Source organism: Lepidochelys kempii, chromosome 2 (assembly GCF_965140265.1).
Source record: "Lepidochelys kempii isolate rLepKem1 chromosome 2, rLepKem1.hap2, whole genome shotgun sequence".
Taxonomy (NCBI): domain Eukaryota; kingdom Metazoa; phylum Chordata; order Testudines; family Cheloniidae; genus Lepidochelys; species Lepidochelys kempii.
Genome location: NC_133257.1, coordinates 61895112 through 61922579, shown reverse-complemented (window position 1 = coordinate 61922579; position 27468 = coordinate 61895112). Strand labels below are relative to the sequence as shown.

The 27468-nt window shown below is 39.8% G+C and overlaps 1 protein-coding gene across 2 annotated transcripts; it reads right to left on the bottom strand.

Annotated features, from left to right (window-relative positions):
- Positions 1–809: 809 nt before the first annotated feature.
- VCPIP1 (valosin containing protein interacting protein 1) lies at positions 810–27233 on the bottom strand. Of its 2 annotated transcripts, XM_073330991.1 has the most exons (3): positions 24361–27233; positions 15880–15966; positions 810–6134 (listed from the first exon to the last, which is right to left on the bottom strand). In XM_073330991.1, exons 1-3 carry the CDS (start codon positions 27032–27034, stop codon positions 5260–5262), a joined length of 3636 nt encoding a protein of 1211 aa, XP_073187092.1. In that variant the 5' UTR covers positions 27035–27233; the 3' UTR covers positions 810–5259. The 2 variants fall into 2 exon arrangements, with proteins under 2 accessions (XP_073187092.1, XP_073187093.1); XM_073330992.1 differs by lacking the exon at positions 15880–15966.
- Positions 27234–27468: the final 235 nt, after the last annotated feature.

The following is a 27468-nucleotide window of genomic DNA, read 5'->3' as shown; positions in this document are numbered from 1 at the left end:
AATCAATAATTCTTCAGAGTTCAGCTTTAGTGCACATTAAATCCTACCTTTAAAGCATCTTTGATAGCTTTCTAAGTGTAGCAACATTAAATACTTATTGAAGTATTCAAAATAGGTGTGAGGTTGAGAGGTCCCACTTTCACTCTAAAGAGAAAAACATTTCCTTAAAGCAGAAGTGTCACTAAACAAACTAATACACAATGACACAAGAGAAGTTATTTTCCCCCTCATGTATTACTACTACTGTATGCAAGTAGCATGTGATTTAAATTTAGGTGTACTAACAATTAATGCATTAATTAAGACGCCCCCTTTAACATTTTTTTTTAAAGAGGCAAACAATTTTAATTTAAAAAGATTAACAAAATATGAAATGTGAAAGGCTAGACAAAAAGTTGTACTTTATAAAGTAGAAGCAGACATTTTAACTTATAATTTTAATATAGCAATCAAAGAAAATTCCAAATACTGTACAGTGAAGTGTAGTATAGTACACTATATACTGCTATAATACACTATTGTTACATTACAGATAAAAATCAAATGTAATTAGTACAGGAATCACAAATAAAACAAACCAAATGTGCTGGATAACAGCCAGTGCTGTGAAGATGGTACAATGCCTTATGCTAATTTATTTTTAATTCAACATGTAAAGCACTTACTGTTTAAAAAGATTTGTTTTCTAAATATATACACTATTAATGCTTATTTATACATATTTTAAATAGCATTACCTCCAAATAGTGCACTCTTTAGTTTCTTGGCAATAATCCTCATTAAAAATAAAATAAATCTGAAAATACCAATCATGTTTCAATCTTTTATTGCTCTACCACAGGCATAAGGGCTCAGAGGGAATTCTGCATTCTACAGATTTTATGCAACATCTTAAAATTTAAAATACTCAATAACTGATATTCACAAGCAAAACAACATTGAACAGATCACTACTGGTGTTCTTAAACAGGAGGCTCAACTTCATGTTAATATTGTACTACAAATGTATGTAGACTCCATAATTTAAAAAAAAAATGGTCAGGTGCCAAACAAATGTACAAACAACAATGGCATTTTCCTCAGTCATTCACATTTTGTTCAGTTATGTTGGAGCATAGTGCTTAAACTCCCACACTTCTAAATATTGAATTCTGAATTGTAATATCCAGCATTTCAGTGTGTTCCAAAGAAAAGGCAGAATTAGTGAGCTAGTCTTAGGGGGCAGTATAGTTCCCCCCACCTTCCCTTTTTTATCCATATTTTGAAGATTTTAAATTAAACACTTTGGTTTTAAAAAAAATACACCCTTTGTATGGAGTTAGCACACAGCTTTGAGCCAGCGTACTTTTGTGAAGTTTGCCAAAGTATTCTCTTGGAGGCTACAGAAACCTTGTTTAGACATTAACACAGCCATACCTAAATATCATCCTTACAAAGAGCTGTTTTATGTTCACATACTTGAGCTGTGGTTTTAAAAATTCCACGTAAGTACTAAACCACACAATAAATAGATGTGTAAAATAAAGGACTGCCTTTAATTTCAAATATGATCAGAATCCTTTAAATTCTGCTATATTTTTACATCTGATAATAGATACTATTTAAACTTGAAAAGCTCAGAAAAAAAATCCAACTGTATGAATGAGTGTCTTTGTGATTGCAAAAGAGAAGTTGTCCCAAAGAATATATTATAGTAACTAATGCAGCTTTTTAAGAAAGATACATCAATCTCTACTTCACTCAAGCAATGAAATTCAAATATTAATTCCCAGAGAATATAACACAGTAGCAAGTATTTATTCATAGCCAACCGTTATAACAATACTGTTAAAATCTTGCATTTGGCTGGAAAGCTAACTGCATGCTGTACTCCAGTGGTTTCCAGTATGCATACCGATACTGATTCAAAAGCATTTGTCTAATAGTCTGGATTTCAATCCCTACATTAGCAAGTCTTTGCACTGGGCCCTGGCATACTGCCACGGCCTGCCTTGCCTCTCATTCAAATTACATACATTAACCAGCAATGGAGCTTGGGATGCTCCAAAACTTAGTCTAATTTGTCAGGCACACTGAGTAAAAGTTGGCAGGCCCTGGCTGGGATAGTAACCGGTACAGTTGTCCCAAAACGTGGGAACCGCTACTCAATTTCACACTGGTGACTCTGTAGTAAGTACTAGTAGGCCTGATGATAAACAATACTGACTGATCTTTGCATCTTTAGAGAGAAGCTCTAGTCACACAGCTTTATTAACCATTATTATTTTACTAAAGCTCTCCTCCCACCAGCATGCCTCACCCCCTAAGCATTTTCCTGACTCTCTTAGGGAAAGATGACAAGCACACAAGTGGCAGAAAAACAGGCACGTATATCTCTCTCAAATTATATTTGCTTCTATTAGACCCACTAGAGTTCAAATGAAACACTCGCCCAAACTTACAAGTATCAGCGCTCTTTATTTAATTTCTTTCTTACGGATACACACCTCCCCAGGGCATAGATGAAATCTAACTTCATTTTGGATATGTTGGAAAGCCATCTCACTAAAAACACTGATGCTTAAATGCATCAGAAAGTTAACTGAAATAAAGAAAACTGCAAAGAAATATGCACATTTATTGCAAGCTTGCATAAAACTAGGGGAGCTCACATCAAGCTAAAAAATGAGCTTCAATTACAGTTCTCATGCATCCTGGAGTTCTAGGAACATTTAACTATACCTCCTTCATATTTCTTTACTTCACAAAGTGAAGGGTTCTGAGAGACATGATTTGTTAGACACATGACACTAATTGTGGGCCAAAAATAAAGAATGAATAATCTGCATCTATATAATTTCTGTTCATATAGGAAGGGTATGTGGAAAGATTTAACAAAATAAACCAAACAAAATCAAAATCAAAACTGCTCTGAATCTTCCTCTTCAAGCAATAAGATGTGCAAACACACACACTTATGCAGTCCCCCTGAAAATGCAATAGGTAGCTGACAGGTACACACCAGCCCTCTGAATAGGATTAAGAAAGAATGGTGTGTAAAATTTAAAAATGCATGGAAATACCTCACTCTCCCAACACCCTACACATACTTTACTTATGGGGAAGGTTTCTTTCTCTCGCCTTTTCCTTGAAGAGATTTTAGTGTGTGTTTAAGAAATTCTTATATCAGCTAGATTCTCTAAAATTCAAAGCCACCCATGTACCTCTTCTCTCAACCCCTGCTCATTTATAGTGATTTTTGGGAACACTATATGCTGCTAGTCCCTTTTTCTAACACCTCTCACCATGTGGAAGCTTGTGCTTTCTGTCTCCACATTCCATTTCTGTCTCTAGCCTCCAAACATCTAGGCTGCAGCAGTGGACATTAATACAACATCTGAGGTTATAGCAAGCTTCCAGCTGCTGCGTATGCATCCTATTTCTCATTGGATAAGCACTGTCAGTTAATCAATGCACTAGAGGTCAATTTTGGTGAAGTTTACTTCACGTATTGCAATTCTCAACCAAATAACTAAGTTAGCAAAAGGATATCTTTTAAATTAGCATTTATTCATGAAAAGGTGATTTTTATGTTTCATATGTAAGTAGTGCACTACCTTATTAAATATTTATTCCCTGTATGAAAAGAGAAAGCCAATATATGATGTTTTAATTACTAATAATTTAATGAAATTGGGACTATATTTGAAGTGACTTGCTTCAGGTACTTTTCCATATAAAAAATATGTCCTCCCTTAATTAGGGCATTCTATCATAACAGTGCTTAGAATTTGTTTCTGTTGATGTGACTATAAATGTAAAAAGTAAGGAGATATTTTTCTGAATACAAACATGTTTATAATAAAAAAACTTAGTATCTGTGGAACTAGTAAAAACCCATGTGCACACAGAAACAGACTTCAAGATCTAAATGTTCTAAATTCCTTTGAGGCTGTATTAACACCTTTTGCGTAATCCATTTTAGCTTAAATCAGAGGAAGCAGCAATAATGCACTTAAAATATGAATATACAAGTAGAAGGCAAAGTGAAATATCAATATAAAGATAAACATTCCATCTTTATGGAGCACGCACAGCGGCTGCTTCTTAAGAACTAGCACTGTAGACCTGATGAATATGCTACTTAAGCGGATACCAGCTTTATCATGAACTGATGCAGGGAAATTTGCATCACAAACTGAAGAGAAGCCAATAGAAACGGTAGTCTTTATGGGCATTGAAACAGTACATATTTCCTGTTTCCATGGAGTTTTAAAAATGAGCTTCTAGAAGCTCAACTATCACTGGAGAACATTTTAGGACAATGCAACTCATTCAAGAGCTATTTCTTTCTAGTGAATTCTGTTAATTCCTCATGCTCTGAAGATATTAGCCATTACTTAACTATAGCCACCACTTACCAGTGCTAATAATCAAAATCTTTAAGAACTGATTTGCTATTGATCTGTTGTAACTTCTTACAACACTTTCCAACCTCTCTCCCCTTACCCCAATATCAAAAAAACTGCATGGCAAAAAAGTGCATGCTATCACTTACTAAGAGAGCAATGAAATGGCTGTGTTGGCTCAGACAGCCATGCGTAACTGCACCGCATTCGCTTTGTCTTCATCTTACACTAAGTAGCCTTTTTTCTAATCTTGCTCAAATTGACAATATGCAGAAGTTAAAGAGAGCTTAATTATAGTTACTCTTATTCCAAGGTTCTGACAAGCACATACAGGAATATGGATGCAAAAGTGTTTAAATCTAAGGGAATGCCAGCATCATGTAATTAAAGTGTTGTATATATTGTTTTATGAAGTTTAACATACAATTTAAATTTCAGTTGCTCTTCTGAAATTAATATAAATGTCTGTTTACACTATAATTTTGAGTGGTCACAGACTTCTGGGATAACACATTAACTTTGTCAATTTTGTATTTTTTCTCTGTTCTAGCCTTTTTGGTAATCTCACATGGGCTTAAATTTTAAGACTTTCATAGAATTAAAATTACAAAACTTTCAATAACCCACATCTACAGCAGATATTCATCTCAGTGCATTTTCTAATAGCTAATTTACAGGTCACTGAGGGCCAGCTTGGGCAGCAGCATGGAATATTAAAAGCTATTGCCAGCCATACACTTGCTATCATGCACTGGATAAGAAGATATAATCTTTGAAACATACAAGATTTAATGACCAATCATTTTATGTGGCCCAGCCAACAAACATTACATTTGAACAGTAATCTCTATCCTCATCAGCTTTCAACCAATCAAGAGTGATCCATCGGCTCAGTTGTATTGGCAATCCCTGCATCTTGACTATCCATCTCCTCAGCCTCCTCAACAGAATTTCCTTTTTGTGCTTTAGGTCTTGTGTGGAATGTTGCTCCCATTGAATTTACCACATTGCCAGCAGTTGTTTCTGTATTTGAATGTTCAGTGCCACCTGTTACAGAAAAAGATTCTGGCAAATTAGCCTGAATGCTGCCAGTTTTAGGTGATGAACTCACTGCTTCTACTTTCCTTTGTGACAGATCGATTGATGCTGACTGCTCTGCATTCTGATCCCGCAGGTGTCTGTCCATTGATGCCTGAATAGAAGAAACCATTTCCTGTAACTTTTTTCGCTGTGCCTCAATCAAGGTAGGGTCAAGCTGCCTGCTGTCTCTCATTGTCACTACTCCAGGAGCTATGCGAATAAGCTCACTGTTACCAGAAGCAGCTGTGAATATAGAAGGCTCTATTTTAGTGGGACTGGGATTGAAGTCTGTTTCTGTGTTATGCTTTCTTAAAAGTGGTGTTTCCCTGGATTTTTGATCAAGTTGTTGGCTACTAGATGCAGTTCCCAGTGAGTGGCCCTTTCCTTGAAATGCAGTTACATTATGCAGTTGCTCAGACTTCTTTTTTACTACTCCACCACTACCTAATTTCAGAAGTCCATGTGAAGGACTTGATTCCCTGCTTCTTGAAGTAGCCTCTGCTCGTACTTGACTTAATGCCTCTTTAACCAAGTCTTCAACATCAGGACCAATAGGGAAGTGCCCAGCAGCATCCACACACAGCTCTAATCTATCTTCTGCTGCATTATACACAAAATTTTTACCAGGCAGATATGGAAAAGTACAGTGCTTGCCATCAGCCAGACCTATAGAAAAGATAGGGGGAAATCAATAGTGTTATTAATTAAAACCATTTTTTCTAAAAACATACTTATATTACGTAGTCAAATTCAAAATATTAGTTATGGTATCAGAAAACGGTAAAGTGATTATAGTAGACCTATTCAAGTGTGATCAGAAGATTTATGCAGGCTTTTCATGCAGTGACCACCACATTAGAAATAAACATTCTGTGCTGCTCTACAGCAAACACAAACATGCACCACAACAGGTTGGAACAAAGAATACATGGCAAGATATACAATTGTAATGTGTTGTTTGCTTACTCCACAGAGATGGCAAGGTATGAAGGTGAAAGCTGCAGAATATGCTTCCAGGATTCCAATAAATGCTAAGAACCAATATAACTAATGGATAGGCTGCAAACAGCTGATTTCAGGGAAGGGAATTTATTTTCAGAGAAGACTTCATTTTTAAATAATGCAGCCTTTGAACACAAGTTCTAAGTTTCAAGAAGCTGACTCTGATTTAGTGGTAGAGTATGTACTACCATACAGGATTAGAATTCAAGTCTGAATGCCAAAGGCTGGGTAATGCTTTTTAGGTAGCACACCGTCTGGAGGATGTCCCCCACTGAGGGCCCTATCTAGCCATTTTAGGAGCAGAAGGTGAAGTTTTCAAAAGCACCTAAGTGACTAAGGACCCGAAACTTCAATGAAAGTCAATATAACATAGGCTCCTACATGCCTAAAGCACTTTTGAAAATGGGACTTAGATGCTTTTAGAAATTTGATCCAGTGTCTTTTAGTACTCTCTCTCTCAGACTGTAAACTCTTTGGAGCACGGATTTTCTGTCTTTATAAATCAGACAGCACTGATCACCTTGGCAGCACTAAACAAACAAAAGATTGAGGGAGTTATATTAGCTGGAACAATAGTTATCACAACATGGGGATGAATAAAAGATAGGCAAATAAAGGGAGAATCCTCAAGCATCAGAAGACCACCTTCACAGGGTAAGGAAGAGAGTTATACAGATCACAGCGTACAATCATTTTCTGAAATTCTAGCAATTTTGAAGAGATCCAGTTTTCCTTAAATTGTTCTAGTGTCTTGTGTGTAGAGGCAGCACAGCTTAGGTTAAAGCAGCCAGTTTCATAAGAGCATCTACAGGATCCTAACACTAGTTTTGTTTATATTAAGTTAACATTAAATAACTATAAGACAGGGTTGAGTTGGGGATAGTCTAAAACAGTGTTTCTCAACCCATGGGCCATGACCCCAAAATGGATCACAAGAATGTATGAAAGGGTTGCAAACAAACTTTAAAAATAGATCATATTTGGATTTTCTTTTTAAAATAGATGCCACTTGTGCTTTACCGTATGTTAACACTGTGCATACCAATGGTATTACCTTTGGAGCAGCCTTCAGAGCTGGGCGGGATGAAGAGCAGCATGGTATCGTATGGTATTGCCACCTTTACTTCTACACTGCTGCTGGCAGCAGCTTTAACTTATTATTTTTATTGTTATTATTACATGTAGTGGATAAGAAGTATTTTGGGGCCAAAATACTTGTTTTCTACTTAAGCTATTTACTGGGTCAATATTGGCCATCAACATTTACAAATAGGTCCTGGTCCAAAAAAGGTTGAGAACCAGTGGACTAAAACATGTAAGTGTTCAATATAGAATGGCATGAGCCCACAAGAACATGACACATTTCCAGATGAGTATTACAAAGAGGCAGCAATTTGAAATAAGATTAACTATAAACTGAGGCTAGACAGAGGTAAAATGTCAAAAATTTTAGTCAATTTTTTCCAGCCAGAGACCTGTAGTAGATCTAAAAATCTAGCAACTGACACTGCAGTTAGACATCCACGGTTGGCCTGTGCCAGCTGACTCAGGCTCACGGGGCTCAGACTAAGTAGCTGTTTAATTGCAGCGTAGAGATTCCGGCTCGAGCAGTTGTCCGAGCTCTGGGACACTCCCACCTTGCAGAATCCTAGAACTCGGGCTCTAGCCTGAGCCAGAACATCTACACCGCAATTAAACAGCCCCTTTGATCAGATCAGATGGCACAGACCAGCTGCAGGTTTTTAAACTGCATTGTAGACATACCCCCAGTCACTTAAAGTAGGAGGGCAGGGAGTGTGTGCGATTAGGAAGGTTTCTATATCACTGGAATTGTGGGAGGATTTTAGTAAGCTGTGTTCCCGACAGCATTTAGGCCTCAATAATATGGATTGTAATAGTTAAATATCTTCTTCTCAGAAAGAGAAATGTCACTGAGCCACAGAATGATGTCTCAGTCCACTACATGCAGGGAGCCTACAAAGCGGGGCGGGGATGTTGGGGGGAGGGTTTTTTTTGTTTTTTTTTTAAGAAACATAACATGTTATAAAACTATGTTTAGTGATCTACTGCTCCATTGCCCATCTGATTCTGCAGTGTTCCTGCCAGGGCTGGTTCAAGCAAGGTTGGAGCGCCATGCAGTCATTTTGATTGAGCTTCCAAGCTGTTGTGTGAAAGAAGGGGATACATCCTGGTCTCTCAGAGTGTTCCAGTTGTCACCACAGAACAGACTTGCATGAGCTATTCGGTGTTACATGTAGTGCTGGACTGTGAGCAATAAGACAGCATTTTAGTGCTGGTGGGGCCCTGTTGCTTAGGGACCATCCACCAACAAAGACTTTGCAGCACTGCCTGAGCCAGTTCTGTTCACTGCAATTCTCATATTAGACCTACAAAATTTACAATATCAGAAAAGCAGCAAAAATGGGCATTTTTGTGGCATTTCCTGTATATTCTCTTGCAATTCTTGGGGAAAAAAGCAGAAATTATTCAAGGGTAGAAAAATACAGAAAACCACTATTTCTTTATGTCAAACAGAATGAAGTCAAGCAAATATTTTGGTGGCATCAACAAAAAAGGCACTAAAATCATTTTAAATATGTTAAATTCATTGTTTCACATTGAACACAGAAAAGATGACGACAAGTATAAAAAGATGATCACTTATTACAGACCAAGTTAGTCAATATAAGGGCCTATTTGGCTGAAAATACCCTCCATTGCTACTGGTCCAGAGACCTGCAGCTGCAGAGAGATGGCAGGCCAAATTCGGTCTTCAGAAGAGCTACAAGCACACAACTCCCATGATGCCAATGGGAGATACACACCTTCACAAATAACCAAGAGCAGAATTTGGCCTCAAATTGTTACCCTCCTCAGTGGCCTCTAAGGGTTTCAGGAATTAAACATCTCTGTCTTTCCTACAGCGCAGTCAGACTTAACACACCTGGAGATACATATACACACACACAAATACATATACGCACACACACACAAATAAATCAATAGTGTCAGGTTCTTGACATGAAAATAAGAGGCCTCTAACACACATGCTCATGATATTTCCCAAATCTCTCAACTTGAATGGGTTCTTCCCTAACCCACTGAAGATCACTCATCTGGAGCGTATATGGACCCAGAGACATTACGCTCATTTCTGGATGACAGGATTGTTCCAGAGGTAAGCCTGATGAAATATGGAGCTATGCAGTTCAAGAAACAGTTCATATGTTTGAGTTCTTTCTTCCCTGTTTCTGTACCTTTCATCTAGTTTTAAGACTATTTCCATAACAGACTATTAACTCTGAATAGGTAGTCCTGCGGTTTGAAAGGCCATGGATAGGATCTGAGAGATTAACAGTATTTATACTCTACTATAAAACTTGATTTTGTATTACTATCACTTACAGAACTTAAAAATACATGCACTCCTGTTTCTCCAGTGAACTGATGATACAAAAGTTACAGCTTCAACTTCCCTCGCTCGCACAAAGGAGTAAGTTCCTTCACTGTGTATTACTAGTTACATAACCATAGCAATTTAAAATATTCATACCACTTCAAAGCGTTATTTGTAATTTAATGTTAATACTTATCCCATTTGCCTACCTTCTTAGACACTAATACTGGAAAAATAATTCATGGTAATGCAGCAACATTCAAATACAAAAGTTGTGTCTCCTCTCACTTTCTTTTCATGTTTCCTTAGTTGGCAATAGTGACTTCTGGGTCAGGCATTTCCTGTCAGTTAATCACCAGTTGGTGTCTGGCTTTAACGCAGGCCCTCAATTCCAGGTGGTTATTAATGAAGAAGGAACAATAATAACAGGAACTGTGGAAATGGCAGAAATGCTAAATGACTTTTTTGTTTCAGTTTTCACCAAAAAGGTTAGTAGTGATTGGACGTCTAACATAGAGAATGCCGGTGAAGATGAGATAGGATCAGAGGTTAAAATAAAGAAAGAACAAGTTAAAAATTACTTAGACAAGTTAGATGTCTTCAAGTCACTAGGGCCTGATGAAATACATCCTAGAATACTCAAGGAGCTGACTGAGGAGATATCTGAGCCATAAGCGATTATCTTTGAAAAGTCATGGAAGACCAGAAAGATTCCAGAGGATTAGAAAAGGGTAAATTCAGTGCCAATCTATAAAAAGGGGAATAAGGACAACCCAGGGAATTACAGACAAGTCAGCTTAACTTCAGTACCCAGAAAGATAATGGAACTAATAATTAAGCAATCAATTTGCAAACACCTAGAAGATAAGATAAGTAACAGTCAGCATGGATTTGTCAAGAACAAATAGTGTCAAACCAATCTAACAGCTTTCTTTGATAGGGTAACAAGCCTTGTGGATAGGAGCAAAGTAGTAGATACGGTATATCTTGTCTTTAGAAAGGCTTTTAATATGGTCTCACATGACCTTCTCATAAACGAGCTATGGAAATACAATCTAGATGGAGCTACTCAAAGGTGGGTGCCAGAGCTTAATTTGTGCCAGGGCTTGCCAGGACTGAGCCCCAGCACCTCTAGGCTTGGTAGTTCATAGCCCCAGCACCAATGGGCTTGGCGCATGAGTTATGAATGTAAAACAACTGCTTGAGTCCCGGCACTTCTTTCATTACAAATTAAGCATTGGTGGGTACATAACTGGTTGGAAAACCATTCCCAGAGAGTAGTTATCAGTGGTTCAAAGACAAGCTGGAAGGGCATATCAAGTGGGGTCTCGCAGGGATCAGTTCTGGGTCCGGTTCTGTTCAATATCTTCATCAATGATTTAGATAATGTCAGAGAGTACACTTAAAGTTTGCAGATGATACCAAGATTGGAGGGGTTGCAAGTGCTTTGGGGAACAGGATTAAAATTCAAAATGATCTGGACAAACTGGAAAATGATTTGAAGTAAACAGGATGAAATTCAATAAGGACAAATGCAAAACACTCCACTCAGGAAGGAACCATCAGCTTCATACATACAAAATGGGAAATGACTACCAATGTGGTATATGCCATCATGTGCCAGCAATGCCCCTCTGCCAGGTACATTGGCCAAACTGGACAGTCTCTATACAAAAGAATAAATGAACAGAAATCTGACATCAAGAATTATAACATTCAAAAACCAGTAGGCGAACACTTCAATCTCCCTGGACACTCAATAACAGACTTAAAAGTGGTAATTCTTCACCAAAAAAAACTTCAAAAACAGACTCCAACGAGAAACTTCAGAACTGGAATTAATTTGCAATCTGGACACCATCTAATTAGGCCTGAATAAAGACTGGGAGTGGATGGGTCACTACAAACACTAATTTTCCCCCTGCTGATACTCACACCTTATTGTCAACTGTTTGATATGGGCCACCTTGATTACATTGAACTCATTAGCACTACAAAAGTGATTTTTCCTCCCTTCTTGTCAACTGTTGAGAATAGCCCACTTCCACCTTAATTGAACTGGCTCGTTAGCACTGACCCCCCACTTGGTAAGGCAACTCCCATCTTTACATATGCTGTGTTTATTTATACCTTTCTACTGTATTTTCCACTCCATGCATCTGATGAAGTGGGTTTTAGCCCATGAAATCTTATGCTCAAGTGAATTTGTTAGTCTCTAAGGTGTCACAAGGACTCCTCGTTGTTTTTGCTGATACAGACTAACACTGCTACCACCCTGAAACCTGCATAGAATGGAGTACTGCAGAAAGGGATCTGGGGTCATAGTGGATCATAATCTAAATATGAGTCAACACTGTCCCAAAAAAAGCAAATATCATTCTGGGATGTACTAGCATGAATGTTGTAAACAAGACAAGAAGCAATTCTTCTCCTCTATGCTGCACTGATTAGGCCTCAGCTGGAGTATTGTGTCCAGTTCTGGGTGCCATATTTCAGGAAAGATGTGGACAAATTGGAGAAAGTCCAGAGAAGAGCAACAAAAATTATTACAGATCTAGAAAATAATGACATATGAGGGAAGATTGAAAAAATTGTGTTTGTTTAGTCTGAAGCAGAGAAGACAGACAGTGAATATGATAACAGTTTTCAAGTATGTAAAAGGTTGTTACAATGAAGAGGGAGAAAAATCGTTCTCCTTAACCTTTGAGGATAGGACAAGAAGCAATGGGCTTAAATTGCAGCAAGGGTGGTATAAGTTGGACATTAGAAAAAGCTTCCTGTCAGGGTGGTTAAAGTGGAATAAATTGCCTAGGGAGATTGTGGAATCTCCTTCATTGGATATTTTTAAGAGCAGGTTAGACAAACACATGTCAGGGATGGTCTAGATAATACTTAGTCCTGCCACGAGCGCAGGGGACTGGACTAGACCTCTTGAGGTCCCTTGCAGTCCTACGATTCTGTGATTCTATAATTGCCCAGAAATGTCCTCTCCATCAGCCATTGTTAAAACAAATTCACAAGCTACACAAAATATACCATTCTCCACAGCATAGATTAAACATGCAGAAAGATGGAAAACCAGAAAGAGACCAAGAATTAAGTTCAAAATAATGGGCATGAAATATCACTGAAGCATTAATGAACTTTACAGATTTCTGTAGAAGAGTATGGGATGAGTTGTGTGAGTTTATTAATCATAAATCATGCTCATTGTTGCAGGGCTGTCTCAAAGCAAAAACACATTTTTTTATACACTATGATAAACATGTATTTAACATACAATGAAGAGATGATTGATGTGGTACAGCTGTTTCAACCCAGAATCAAGAGTTTAGCGGAAATTAGTAAAACAGAATCTAGAAATAAATCGAGTGGTGAGAAAGCAGAAGAATGAGTGCTAATCGAGATGATGCCACAAGAACTAAGTTGTACTCTGAGTGCAAAGACTTGGGGAAGAAAAAACTAATATTTCAGAGAAGGAACTTAAAGAGAATCAGGTACTATTAATAGCATAACTTCTCAAAAGGAAACATTATTTCCCTTGTAGAAAGCTGTTTTCTCAGATTCTAAAATTAGTTTCTGAAGAATATAAATTTGTTCTATCTGCTTGCTTTGGTCTTCAGCATATCAAATTACTGGAATTTCCAACAATATATGAACATCCACTTCATATATGGAAACGAATTAACAATATCACCTATGCATTTTAGAGCACGAAGAACAGAACTTTGAAAGCCTTTATATAAGAAAAAAAAATCACTATTTCCTCAGACTGCAGCCTCATGCCATGCAAAGCTGTGAAAACCATGGCACTTAAACCCAGTTATCTTGCATTCAGCAAAGAAGAGCAGCTAACATACGGAAACTATTTTCCTTAATTATGCAGTTCAGGAAGCTTAACTGGAGATACATAGCTAGGGCCCTACCAAAGTCATGGCCATGAAAAACACACCACGGACCATGAAAGCTGGTCTTTTGCGTGCTTTTACTCTATACTATACACATTTCACAGGGGAAACCAGTTTTTCTCAAATTGGGGGTCCTGACCCAAAAGGGAGTTGCAAGGTTATTTTAGGGGCATCACAGTATTGCCACACTTACTTCTGTGCTCCCTTCAGAGCCAGGCACCCAGCTCTGAAGGCAGCGCTCTGCCAGCAGCAGTGCAAAAATAAGGGTGGCAATACCATACCATGCCACCTTTACTTCTGCGCTACAGCCTTCAGAGCTGGGCAGCCGGAGAGTGGTGGCTGCTGACAATGGCCCAGCTCTGCAGGCAGCAGCGCAGAAGTAAGGGTGGCAATACCATACGATGCTATCCTTACTTCTGCACTGCTGCTGCTGGTGCCGGCTCTGCCTTCAGTGCTGGGCTCCCAGCCAACAGCCGCCACTCTCCAGCTGCTAAAGGTAGCAGTACTGCAAGCCCCCCTATAATAACCTGGTCACCCTTCCCCCGCCCACACTCCTCTTTGGGTCAGGACACCTACAATTACAAAACCATGAAATTTCAGATGTAAATAGCTGAAATCATGAAATTTTCAATTTGTAAAATCCCATGACCATGAATTTGACCAAAATAGACCATATAGGGTAGGGCCCTATACATAGCTGTACAGAGACAATTTTAGAATGAATACTCTGGGTAACTTTCCTTCATGACTGTATAATTTCGCTGGAAACAGCTACCAACATTCATAACCTCAAAATATTTTACACAATTAGCAGGCTTACTGCTACTGGAAAGCATCCCATACATAATTACTTTATTATACCCAGATTAAGTTTTAAAATAAGTATTATTTAGTCATATAGACTATCTTTAGGTTCCTACATTGTGCCCATCACTATGGCATCTGAGCACAGTACTTCTATTAGTAAGAATGTAGGGAAGTTACAGAAAAGGCCAAAAACAGTGTTCTGTTGGCCATCAATGTTGGGGTTTCCTCTTCACTGCTGGTTTCTTCTGCAACCTAAGCAGCAGTATAAAGTGCAGCTGCAGACTCTGAAGTGCTAACGTTCCAGTTGAATCAATACTTTGAGGGGGAAGCATGGGTGGTCACAATGGAGGTGTGATTTGGTCCAGATTCTATGGGATTTTCATACTCTTAACACTTAGCCACTTATAGCTGGTTCCCCTTCTAAGGTGTAAGAATTTCAGAATCCTGCCAAGTGCTATGCCATTTTAAGGAGAAAGTTTCTTGCAGAAATTCAGAAGGGCTGTTTCCATGACCGAGAAAGACTGATTTCAAGTGACTAAACAAATGTGCTCCACATGACTAACAAAGAACCGGAGCCAGTTTGTAATCCTACAAACAACTGTTGGTAACCCCTTTTGTGAATCACAACCCATATGTTGAGAACCCCTACTCTAAAAAATTACAAAGTAGCATTTGAAGAAATAGAAGCATTTATTCAAGCTACCATGAAAACCAACTACCGGTTGGTTCAGTTTATATGGTTGCAGTTCCTGTGTTAAAGATAGTGAAAGAAAGTTAATATGTACCTGGTGCATATTAATTGTGTTTTTAAAACAGAGCAAACAAAAAGACTTGCTAAACCCTGGCTTTTTGGACACTTCTAGACATCAGCATCTAGACATGCAAGTTCCAAGCCTAGGCTCTGGAATTTCCATGGTTCAGCAGTCACAGATCTAAATTTTTGATGCGTGAAGTCCTACAGATTTAAATAATTTTAACCTGAATATATTGTTTAAAATGTTGTTTTCTCAAATAGCATGTTTTTTACTTCATTGTCCCCCATTTTGGAACTTTACTAATTTTTTCCATTTAATTTATTCTAAGAAATGAGGGAGCACTAGAAGTTGATATGGCATTACTAAATTGAAAGAAAGTGTTATGGCAGTGCAGTCCAAGATCTTGGCTATATTTAAAAATACAAATTAAGGATGCTCGAGGTGCAAACACCTCAGTATCAATTTTCTCATTCTTCATGATTTGAGAAGGTTCATGCCAAGATTTTAATAATTTTAACCTCAAAGTTAGAAACAAACTGTACCCGTAGTTTTCTTCATTATGCTGTAGAACACCCCACCCTGCTGAAACAAGTGAGGAAGCCCCTTTGCATATGACCAAACATCTTCTCCTGTAAGACAAAAAATAGAGTAATAGTTAGAAGCAAGCAGTCATGTTTAGTGATACAGGGTAAAATTTTCAGTAGTCAGTGTTTAATTTATGCCAGGGCTTACCAGGGCTGAGTCCCAACACCTCTAGGCTTGGCCATTCATAACTCTGGCACCTCTGGGCTCGCTGCATCAGTTATGAATGTAAAAAAATTGCTTGAGCCCTGGCACTTCTTTCATTACAAATTAAGCACTGTCAAGAGTGTCTAAGTGATTTAGGAACTTAAGTCCTATCAATAAGCCTTAGGACTCCAAGTCACTTAGGACGTTTTGAAAAATTTTACCAACAGTCCCGACACAAGTACTCGTCACACTTAAGAACAAATAGAAAGGAAACATTAACCCTGCTGTCCCAGCCATCTCGTAACTCAGGTGGCATGATTTTATATCTCATTTAAAGGATGCCACCTTTAACAGGCCACCTCTTAGGACTGTAGAGAAGCAACCTAGTCTAACAGGACCATGCAAGGGTCTGGCATCCCAGAAACACTGGTTTCTGGTCCCAGCTCTGCCAATGATTTATGAAGGGAGCCTGGCAAGTCAGTTAATCTCTCTGCTTCTATTTCCCATCTGCAAAATAAGGAAAATGCCAACCACTTACCTGCCTCATAGGAACAAGAAGCAATTTAATTAGCATTGTACTGTGACCAACTAGGTCAACTGACATTATTACTGCCCTATCTATATTTAGTATCAGCCCAAATTCTAGAGTGGAACTTGAACCCAATCTTCTGACCCAGAAACAAACTAACTGGACAACTGATTTTTTTTGAGAGAGATAATTCACTTTTTTTACTTGGTACTGAACATTCTAAAAAAGTGAAATGGAAAAGTATTCGGAGACTTAAAAAGGAAAAAAACAATGTAAGAGCCTTCTTCTGCAGATCTTGCATCATAAACAGCCATGTATTTCTCTGTCTTAAATCTCCATCAAATCCTGTCAGCTGAAGCAATGTCAAATAATAAATAGCACCAAGGAAATAAGTTAACTATATCTGCTATTTGGGGAGACAGTATGCATGAAACATGCCATAAAATATCACCCTTCAATACTTTTTCAGTCAGTAGGGGATACAAGCTAAAATGCAAAGTAAGGTAAACTAGAGAGTCACATACTTCATAGCTTCTTTAGGCTGAGCTCATTGCCCACACCAGGTGCTTCTTGCATTCCTCCACGTCCCACCTTGTTCACAAGCTCCATGTGTGCTAACCTCCCATCCCCTTAATTTCAGGGACTCCCTGCAATTCCCTCCCAACCTACCCATGCTAAGAGCTCCCTTCTTCACCACATGGCAGGTGTTCTATGGGTCACCCATTATGCCAGGTGGGCATAATGGGTGGACAGGGGCTCCACGCATGTCCCAGGTGGACAGGGGCTCCACGCATGTCCCATTCTCCCAGTCCTACTTTCTCCTCCACTCCCATTTTTATTTCTTTTCTTTCTGTTTGGGAGAGAATATCATGTAGAGTGGCAGCATTTTAAAACTACTGGGAAGAGAGGCAGAGTTGAGATGGTGAGGTATTGTTATGCTAGAAGTTGTTAATGGCTGTGATCTATAGACCCTTACAGAGGGGGTTGAAGCTAATGCTCAATGTGTCCACACCCACCCTTTGCTTTTTCTGATTTTCACAAAAAAGAATTGGAGTCTGACAACTGATGCCTAGACCATTCCCTGAAATTTTGGAATTGATTAGATATACTGTTCAAAAATTATCATGTTACAAATAGATAGAAATGCCATTGAGTTGAGCCAGAAAGCCTCGGTTCTCTCAGCCAACAAATAGGATGACACACTATTGCTTCTGTTCAAATATTTTCTCTCCTATTTTTTTTTAAAAATCCTTTCAATCAGAGAAGCTGCCACTGCTCTTTCAGAAGCAATTATATTAGAAGATTTCACAGTTCCTGCAATGCAGCTCCACAAATCTGCCATACTTTCAAAGTGCTAACACAGTATAGCTATATCTAGGCAAGTGTTAGGTGAGCGCAACATAGCACTAGGAGAAAGCTCTCCCAGTGCTATTAAAAAAACCCCACCTCCAAGAGAGGAACAGCTACCAGCGCAGCTCCTTGTGCTGGTGCACTGTCTACACTGGCACTTTGCAGTGCTGAAACTTGCAGCGCTCAGGGGGATGTTTTTCACACCCCTGAGCAAGAAAGTTGTAGCGCTGTAAAGTGCCAGTGTAGACAAGCCCTTAAGTTACCTGAACAAAAATGTTAGCAGCCAGTAGAAAAACGATCTGATATTTACAACTCACAGCTTTGCCACGATCATGAACTATGACACTGTAAGCTCTTTGGGGTAGAGAGTGTCTTTCTGTTCTGTTTGTACAACGCCTAGCACATTGGGGTTCTGGTCCATGACAGACTCCTAGGTGCTATGATAATACAAATAAATAATAATGCTATTCTAAAGACAACAATCCAAGATAATATTCCAAATTTTAATCAATAAGGTTGCAGAATGTATATGAACTAAAATAGATTCTGACCAAATAAAATGGCTTTAATGCCATACTTCCATATCCATCAGCTTTTATGTTAGTTTGAAATCAAACAGTTTAACACTTCAGCAAATTCCATTGCACTTCTTAAACAAACTCACTTAAAAAAAAGTGTATTTTCTGTACTCTTTGTAGTCAAAGGCTGAACTGTGTTTTTTGCGCAAATGTTCCAGAGGTCATCCTCTGGCTGAGACCAGAACTGGCAAATTTCATCCTGGCAGGTGAAAGTTATATGCAACTCATACATGCCCTTTACAATGAAAAATATTTATGCAACCTTAACTATATGTCTGCTATATTGCTGCTATAAAAAGCTGCCCCTACTTAAAAAAAAAAAAAAAAAAAAGAGGTAAGAGGAAGTTTGAGAAGGGCTGGTAGTTGATGAGGTTTTCAAATAAAGAGGAGTGTTTCTTGATTCTAAATACCTGTTCAAAACTATCAGATATCTAGTATCCCAAGTGAAGCACTGATGGAGACTGTCAATGGGGGCCCAATGTCTCTTTGGCTGGTTTTTACTAAAGAACATAAAGAACATGGAACCATCTCATCGATCAGGGGCAGGCAAACTTTTTGGCCTGAGGGTTTCCGAAATTGTATAGAGGGCTGGTTAGGGGAGGCTCTGCCTCCCCAAACAGCCTGGCGTGACCCAGCCCCCGCTGCTTCTCGCCCCCTGACGACGACGCCCCCTCTCCCTCCCCCCCTCCCCGGACTCCTGCCCCATCCACCCCTCCCTGTCCCGACCTCCCCTGGACCCTCCGCCCCGACTGCCCCCCCCCGCCGCCCTATCCAACCCGTCCTCTGGATGTGGCCTGCGGGCCGTAGTTTGCCCACCTCTGTCATAGATGGTTGCTCATCTCTCTAAGTGCACCCCAAACCTTGGATAGGTTAAAAAAATACTATAAATATTCTTGTTTTATATATACTCATTTTCATTTAGGCTAGGATTTTTAAAGGAAAATAAGGGAGTTAGGAACCCAAATCGCATCGAAAGGATTTGAATTTATTTCCCATTGGTGCTTTTGAAAATCACCAAACATTAAGCTACAGACTTGTGCTTTATCTAATGCACTATTATAAAGAAAAGCAAAATTAAATTCATATAGTTGCTCTTCACTGTATAAAAAGACATATTATGATGAAATTTAAATGTTCCCTTTACTGTGTTACTAACATTAACATATAATTAAAAAAGAAGAACATTTTAAATGTACTTTTCACCCTTAAGATATGCTGCATTTATTTTTTGAATATTAACCTTGGTCAGTAAAAAACTCCTAATAGTTTCACTTTGTTTCTCATTAGTTTTGCTTCCCAGTTGTTACACACTACAGCATTCTTGCTGAGTTCACAACACTGCCAGGAAATAAAACTTCTGTTTCCATTTAATTAAGATGTGGTCCTAACAATTCTGCTCATGTTAAATTTAACCACCTTTTTATTTCTTTTTTTAACTATCTAGATTGTGTATGAAGAGAGTCTAATTGCAAGGAGTATGAATAATGCCTCTGAATCATAGCACATTTAGTGCATCTTACACTTGTGCAGTTATTGATTAATTACAGCAAGGCAGAGCTTCAAAAATTAACAACAGTATCAATTAACCTAGGGACCAAGGCTACTAATCATGACGAAAAATTGCCTCCTGAAATTTAAAATGACTAACATTTGTGCACTGTTCATTCTGTATTGTATTTAGGTTTGGCAGAATTCAATTTTTTATTTTAAATAATTTTGACAGATAAACATCTGCTGCTGCCCCATGTCAGATGACTTGGGCTCGCAGGGGTCAGGCTAAGGGGATGTTTAATTGTGGTGTAAACATACAGGCTCACGGTGGAGCCCAGGCTCTAGGACCCTCTGAGGAGGTGGGACACAGAGCTTGGGCTCTAGTTGAGCCCAAACAGCTACACCACAATTAAACAGCCCCTTAGCCCTAGCCCTGTGAGGCTGAGTCAGCTGACAAGGGCCAACTACGGATGTTAAATTGAAGTGTAGACATACCCTTTATGGATCCAGAGCACCCCTCTGCTGCTCAGAGCTTTCCCAAGCAGCAGCAAGCTGAAATCATGATTGCCCACAGGGTTCTGAGTAACTAATACATTGATAACTAATGAAATATAATTTTGACTCTGCTGCAGCTTGGGAACGCTATGACCAGCAGCAATGCAGGCATTATAGCTGTGTAAGGCTTAAGACAGACAGTACTGTATCATTTTACACTCTGTTCATATTTGGAAGGTTCTATTCTTTCCAGTCTCTTAAGAACTTGAAACTTTTTAAACTAAAAGCTTTGATTTTGCAGAATTAAATGGCATTCAGCCAGGAAAGATTCCTGTTTGCCCCAAGCAAATGGATTTTTGAAGCACTGCAGCAAAGGAGCTGCTTAGTTTATACGTTCTTTTATGTAACATTAACAAGGACTATATATCAGGGAAGCACAAGGATGAAGAAGAGAGCTCACACCATAGTAGTGTCAGCCATACGAAGAAACATATGAAAGGATTGTGATGTTTTAATGAACAGATCTCAGATGGGAGGAAGAAAATGTATCATCACATCTGGACAGACTCATTTTAGTGGCACTGTAATGCTATTTGCAATTCAAGTATTAGCAAGTTACCTTTGGGGTCTATACATTTGTCCTGTGTTGCTGGGTTAGGTTCTTTTCAATGCTCAGAAGATGGGTTTAATAAAACAGCATATTAATCTGGCAGATCACACAATAGGATTTAGAAACTCCCTCAGGACTCCACATATCAGAGATGATACTCGTAGTAATATGTTGGAGTATGCTGATTACACAGTGGTTATGGATTCCTTAAGAAAAGACTTCTGCACTTCAACTTCAGATATGGCTGCAAGAATGACAGCATTGTATTCTCAGGAAGTATATGCACCTGCTTTCTTTCAACAACAGAAATGAGGCAGCCTAACCTATATTTATTTTATATATATATATATATATATATATATATATATATATATATATATTTCAATGACACCCCAACAGTCAGTTCATGCACTGGGAGGAGAGGACACAAAACAAAAATCAGCTACTTGAGCTTTCAGTTTAGGCCTGTCTACACAAAGAAGTTGCCTCACTTTAACTAAAATCAGTTTTAAAATCAGTTTAGTTAAACTAGTACAAGTCCCTATATTGACACACTTAGTAGTTTAAACCTGGTTATATCCGCTTATCCAACACCTGCTAATTTACCAGCACAAGCCAAACCCATCTAAATAGGTTTAAACCTGACTTGTGAGAGAACACAAAGGGTTTTGCAATGGTTAAACTAAATTGGTTTAAAAAGACACCTTTAGTTAAACTGCAACTCTGTGTTTAGAGTAGGTCTTTGGGAACAGAAAGTAGTTCCTGTGTGTGGTGTGGGCTTCTAAATTTCAAGCCAGGCAAAAACGAGGGAGAAAGCCAGGGCCAATTTTTCACAGATCAGATATAAAGCATAAAGCAAAAGTCCAAAAAAATAATAATGCAAAGTGTCCAGTTTAAAGTTCTGTAAAAAACATCACAATTTAGAAGTTAGTTGAACACAGCATAAATGCTCAAGAGATCGCTGGTCAAGATCTTTAATTAACTTGTTGATCTAGAAATACTTGCACCAAAAAGAGCTTTCAGTCACTCAAATAGGCTGAACTGGTGCTCCTTCCATTGAAAAGCCTGGACATGGTTTCCCCCAGTGTCGAAGAAAAGTTTTCCAGCATCCAGAAAGACCAACAACAGATTTTCCAAAATGGATTTTCCTTGTAAGCATGAAAATGTAAAACAATTTTCAGGCATGTCTTTTCTCTCTCTACCTCGTCTAATCCAAGTCCATCGGATTTTATTGGCAAGAGCAAATATTATGCTATCCTCTCTCACTCTGTAATAAGAGAAGCACAGACTCTTCAGACTTTGTAATACTGTAGCTAGGTGGCAACTATCATTTATATAGCATGATGGCTGAAAGCATCACATCTGAAATGCTCACAGTCCCCTGCATCCCAAGAATACTACACACTTTTCCTGCGAGAAATTAAAAGAATTGTTTTCATAACATTGTTTGAAGTCTTAGCTGCCTGATCAATTAATGAATGGAACTAATAATAGAGCTGTAATAGAGTAGCAAGCAGTCAGTTGTCAGCACAAATTCTCTCCAGAAGTCATTAGAATAAAGTATGGTTTTGATCAGAAGAGTGACTATGTAAAAATAGCATCTTACTCAATGACTTTGTTCCGTGTAATCGGTCATAGCTGTTTACTTTTTAGAGAAAAAATGTGTCTGCTACCATTTATTCTATTAACACTGAAAAGAGAATACAGCCATAAGAGAGTGAGCTGGATTCTTTTTCTAGCTTGTTCATCAACAAAACTGTTAACAAAGCTCCAAATGCAGAATCTTGAACTAGTGATGTAGTCTCTGATCCCAGGCTGAGCTTGCAGTGTTCACAATTTAACACTATTTACTTGTAAACAAAGCAGGTTTGATACAGAAATCATTGGAACAAATGTAAAATGCCAGAGTGCTTTTTTGAGTGTCAGTTATCACTGCATTTTCAAGAGTATTTTCTGGGGATCTTGTTATACATTCTGAGTGGGTATTTTAGGGCTCCATCTTAAAGGAAAGGAGTTTTTAATCAGACTATTCCAAAATGGGCCCTTGAGACACATATGACAACCTAATGTCTCAGCTAGTGGTTCAAAATGCTATCATACAGGAGATCTGGGTGTAGTCAGACTCATAAGAAATGAAAATAATAAGGTGTAGGCCTCTGTCACTGCACTCTCCGATTATGAAATTGTTTTGTTTTTAAATATCACGTTTTACTTTCTATTAGCCAAACTAATTCCCCTCAAGCAAAGGAGAAGGCCCATTCCAAACAAACACTCGAAATATTACTATTCTGTGTGCTTGTCCAGCTAATGTACTACAGTGAACATTGTACTTCCTGGAAATAAGTAAGAGGAATTGTTGCACTGAGTTATTCAAAGCCATTTCAGCTTAGCACACTGGTACATTAGTGGGACAAAAACAGAGCAGAGAATGGGAAAGAGGAGGCAGAACAGAAGAGAAAAACAGAAATAAATAGAAGAAAGGAAAAATAAAAACTAACAGTACTAGAAACAGTCTTTCTTGTCAGCCACCAGAAAAGTTTAGACATCAGGAAGGGAGAGTAACATTGAAAAACACTTGAGTCATCTGAGCCCACTTAGGAAAAATGAAAATAAGATGACAAGAAAAAGGAAGCAGAGAAGAGTCCCTTCTTCTGGCATTATGACTACCTCAAATTCACATTTTTCAACTGTTTTCAAGTGAAGCTTCTCCAACTTACTGGTTAATTTGGGACTCAAATATATTCAGCTTCTTTCTTTGCTATCTATTGCTTCTCCTCTGCTTACATTAAGCCAATTACAATACTAAACTACTGTTCCTCACTATGTTTCAGTCTACATATAAAATTGCACCAACTTAGTCTAAGGTGCAATGTTGCATTGACTTAACTGATCAGCGCAACCTTTTATATGGCAAGCTGTAAGGCTTTATCTCTGTACAAAATTAAGAGTTTAGGTAGCATCCAAACTTCCAATTATACAAAAGCTCACTATTTTCTTCTCATCCCCTTAGCCTACATCCATCCTTGCATCCTCTGAAGTCTGGGTGGGGGTGGGAAGAGTAACTTATGTATACACCACATCTTACCTTCAGAAGGGACTGGGGGGAAAAAAAACAGAATGAGCTCAGAGAGGGCTCCACAAAGACACAGAGTAGAAGGTATTTTCTGTATTGTGTTAAAAAAAAATATGAACTATAGATACCTCACAAGGCAAATTAAATACAAATTAAAGTTAGTCTTACCCATTAATGTTGCTAGAAGACACAATGAGTACATTTCTTTATCAACTTGCTCTTGCAACTCCTTGGAAGATATTTTACTGGTTACTGCAACATCTTCACGTTTCACAGCATGGGTTGAGGGTGCTGAAGTAGACTGACTGCCTTCTTCCTTACCTTTGAAGATCTCTATAGTTATTTTATCACCATGCTGCAAGGGAACTGGCTCGTTTTCCATTCCTTCCTTGGGTGGCAGAAGCTCTTTGGGAGGAAAACCATAGCGAATACATTGCAAGTATGGAGGAATATTAAATTCTCTGGCTATACTTTCCTGCAGCTCCACGAATGTGGTTGTGGACTTCAATGTAAGCATAGACTGTCGCCCATCATTTGTTGTTATTCGGATCTTCTTTTCTTTTGTGGAAGTTGGAGAATAAGGGCTCTTTGTAGGAGTAGCAGGAGCAGATGATGGCCCATCACGAACAGTGCCAGGGGAAGTAGTCCTAGGTTGCCCTTTTTGTTCTTGTTTTAATTTTTCAGTTTTCCGTTTCTGCATTACAGAAGCCTGGTCTGCAATGTTCTGTTGAATAGTTCTTTCAGTTTTACTCATATTTAACTCTTCCTTGTGCAAAGTTTTCATTTTCTGTCCAGTGAGAATAATTTTGGTTGGAAGTTGCGAATCTAAGTCTTGTCCTTGTATATCATCAGCTCTTTGCGCATGAGCACTATCAATATTTACAGGAGTATAATCATCAGGGTTCTTTTTGGCAGTCTGATGTAATATTGTATTAACAACTTTCTGAACAAGAATCTCACTACCAAATTCACCAGGAAAATGTTTGGTAACAAGTTTCATTGCAACATCATACACGTTACTGTTAAGAGTTGTATCACTTTCATACTGGAACCAATATACAGTCTCTCTCACCACTCTTCCACCCCATTCTAAAGTAATAGGAAAGGCTTCAGGGAGATTGTCATATTCTTTACCATCCCAATAGTGTTTGAATCCACAGCCACATTTGCCACCAGTGGATCTAGCATTAGTTCTGTCCCCATCCAGATACACAACAGATCCATCTCCCCTGACACGACGCACCAAGGTACCATGACACCAGTTACAAGCAGTCAAACTACTCAGACTGTAGTCTGGTACCAGGACATCCTTCACAGAATTATAAGAGCACACCAAACTGTTCAGAGGGAAGCTGTAATTTTTGTCAGGCCTCAGCTGGCCATGGGTACTTTTGGCCAGGTTGTACAGTTTCCCTCCTGGAGCCAACCACTCTGGAGGAACATGAAGCTCTGAAAGGGCACCACAGATTAGACACTTGTGAAGGCGGTTGTCCATCACTGCTTTTTTGGCAGCTGCAGTAACGTCTTCAGGCTGAACTCCTATTACACCAGTCCTTCTGTAAAAATACTGATGTACATCAGCTACTAAACTGGGATGAATACCATGCTTATTCATGAAAACTTCTTCCATTGCAGCAACCAGCCTCAGTAAGTATTTGTCTTGCAAACTTCTATCTCCTCCAATCACACAACCATCCTCCTCCAGTTTGATGTACTTTTTGATGAGATCCTGAGGAACTCCCCAAGCTTTAGGAAGTAATTTCATAGGCAGTTTAGGTAAAGCAGCACCTTTTATTCCAACCAGAGGAATATAATGGTTACGTCCAGAGCTACTCCATGCAATACAGATAGGTTTGTTCAACATGCCATCTTTTCCCATGCATTTCTCTACCGGTACCAGCCCAGGGAGGAAAGTGGCTGAGTAATCTCCAGAACTACGCATTCCACTCAAGGAATCCAACAGGATGATGGGCCGGTGAAGCACATTAGCCAAACCAAAGATGTGAATGTTTCGCAGACCCAATGGCACACCTTCTGGAGGGACAAACAAAGGGTCACACTCATTGATTATGTCCTCCCACTCTACCGCGTCAATGAAGTCGTGGAAGAGAGCCTTGTAGCGGCTCAGGTTCTCCTTGAAGTGCTTCTTCAGGTTCTCCCGGAGCGCATGCCAGAACAGCTCCCTGCCCACCAGTGCCCGTGAGACAGCATGGACCAGGCAGTGGCCATCACCATCCACATGAACAGGGATCAAGCAGTCCTGGCTGTTGTTGGCTTTCTTGATGTCCTCCAGGGTGTCATGCAGGTAGAGGAGGCTGCCAGAGCGGTCCTTGCCATAGCCCATAGTGTCGACATGCTCAGGCTCGATGAGGAAGGCACGGTCGCCCAAGAGGGCGCAGTCAAAGACATCCCCCTGGTTCATCTCGGTGAGAAGCTTGGCCTTGCCCGTTTGCTTGTCCATGCCGTAGCGAGCCAGGATGGGGGAGAGCAGCTTGCAGTGATAGTTGGACAGGCCCATAACTTTGACCAGCTCCGTGTTCTTCCTGGGGGGGCCCCCGCCGCTCACCCCCAGCAGCGCGTTCCGCAGCAGGTTGTGCAGCACCAGGTCCGGATCCGTCACCTCCTCCACCCCCAGCAGCTGCCGCTGCTCGTGGCGCTGCCCGCAGTCCGTGCACTCGATGCTGCCGCTGCTCAGCGGCCCGTGGGCCGGGAAGAACAGGCGCGCCTGGCAGCTGGGGTCCGGACAGGTTCCGGAGAAGATGCGCCGGTCCCGCTTTTTCGAGACAGGCTGCGGCTGCTGAGGAGGCGGAGGAGGCAGCGGCGGCGGCGGCGGTTGGGACATCGCTCCGCAGTGAGCAGTCTCCCCCCTAGGTTCTCTCCCCTCACAAGCTCATCCCCTCGCCTCGGGTAACGGCCGGAGCCCGACGGATTCCGCCCTTTCCCCCAACCGCGGCGCAGCGAGCCCCCCACGGAACGCGGAAGCAAGCCACCGGCACTAGCGCTTACTGCTTCTTCACTGCCCCGGCCGTTGCCCGCAATGCAACGGCCTTCCACGCAGACGGCGCAGGCGCGGCGGCGCTCAGCCAGCCGGAAATTGTAGTCTTCTCTGTGGAGAGGGGCCAGGGTGTGGGGAATAGGAGATTGGGTGGTTCCAGAACTACAAGTACCGTCATGCAATGCGTTGGGAAGGGGACGGGAGGGAGGAGAGGTAGGCAAGATTGGCTCCCAATGGTTTCTGGGAGATGTAGTCTTTTGTATTGGTCACCGGGTCGGCCA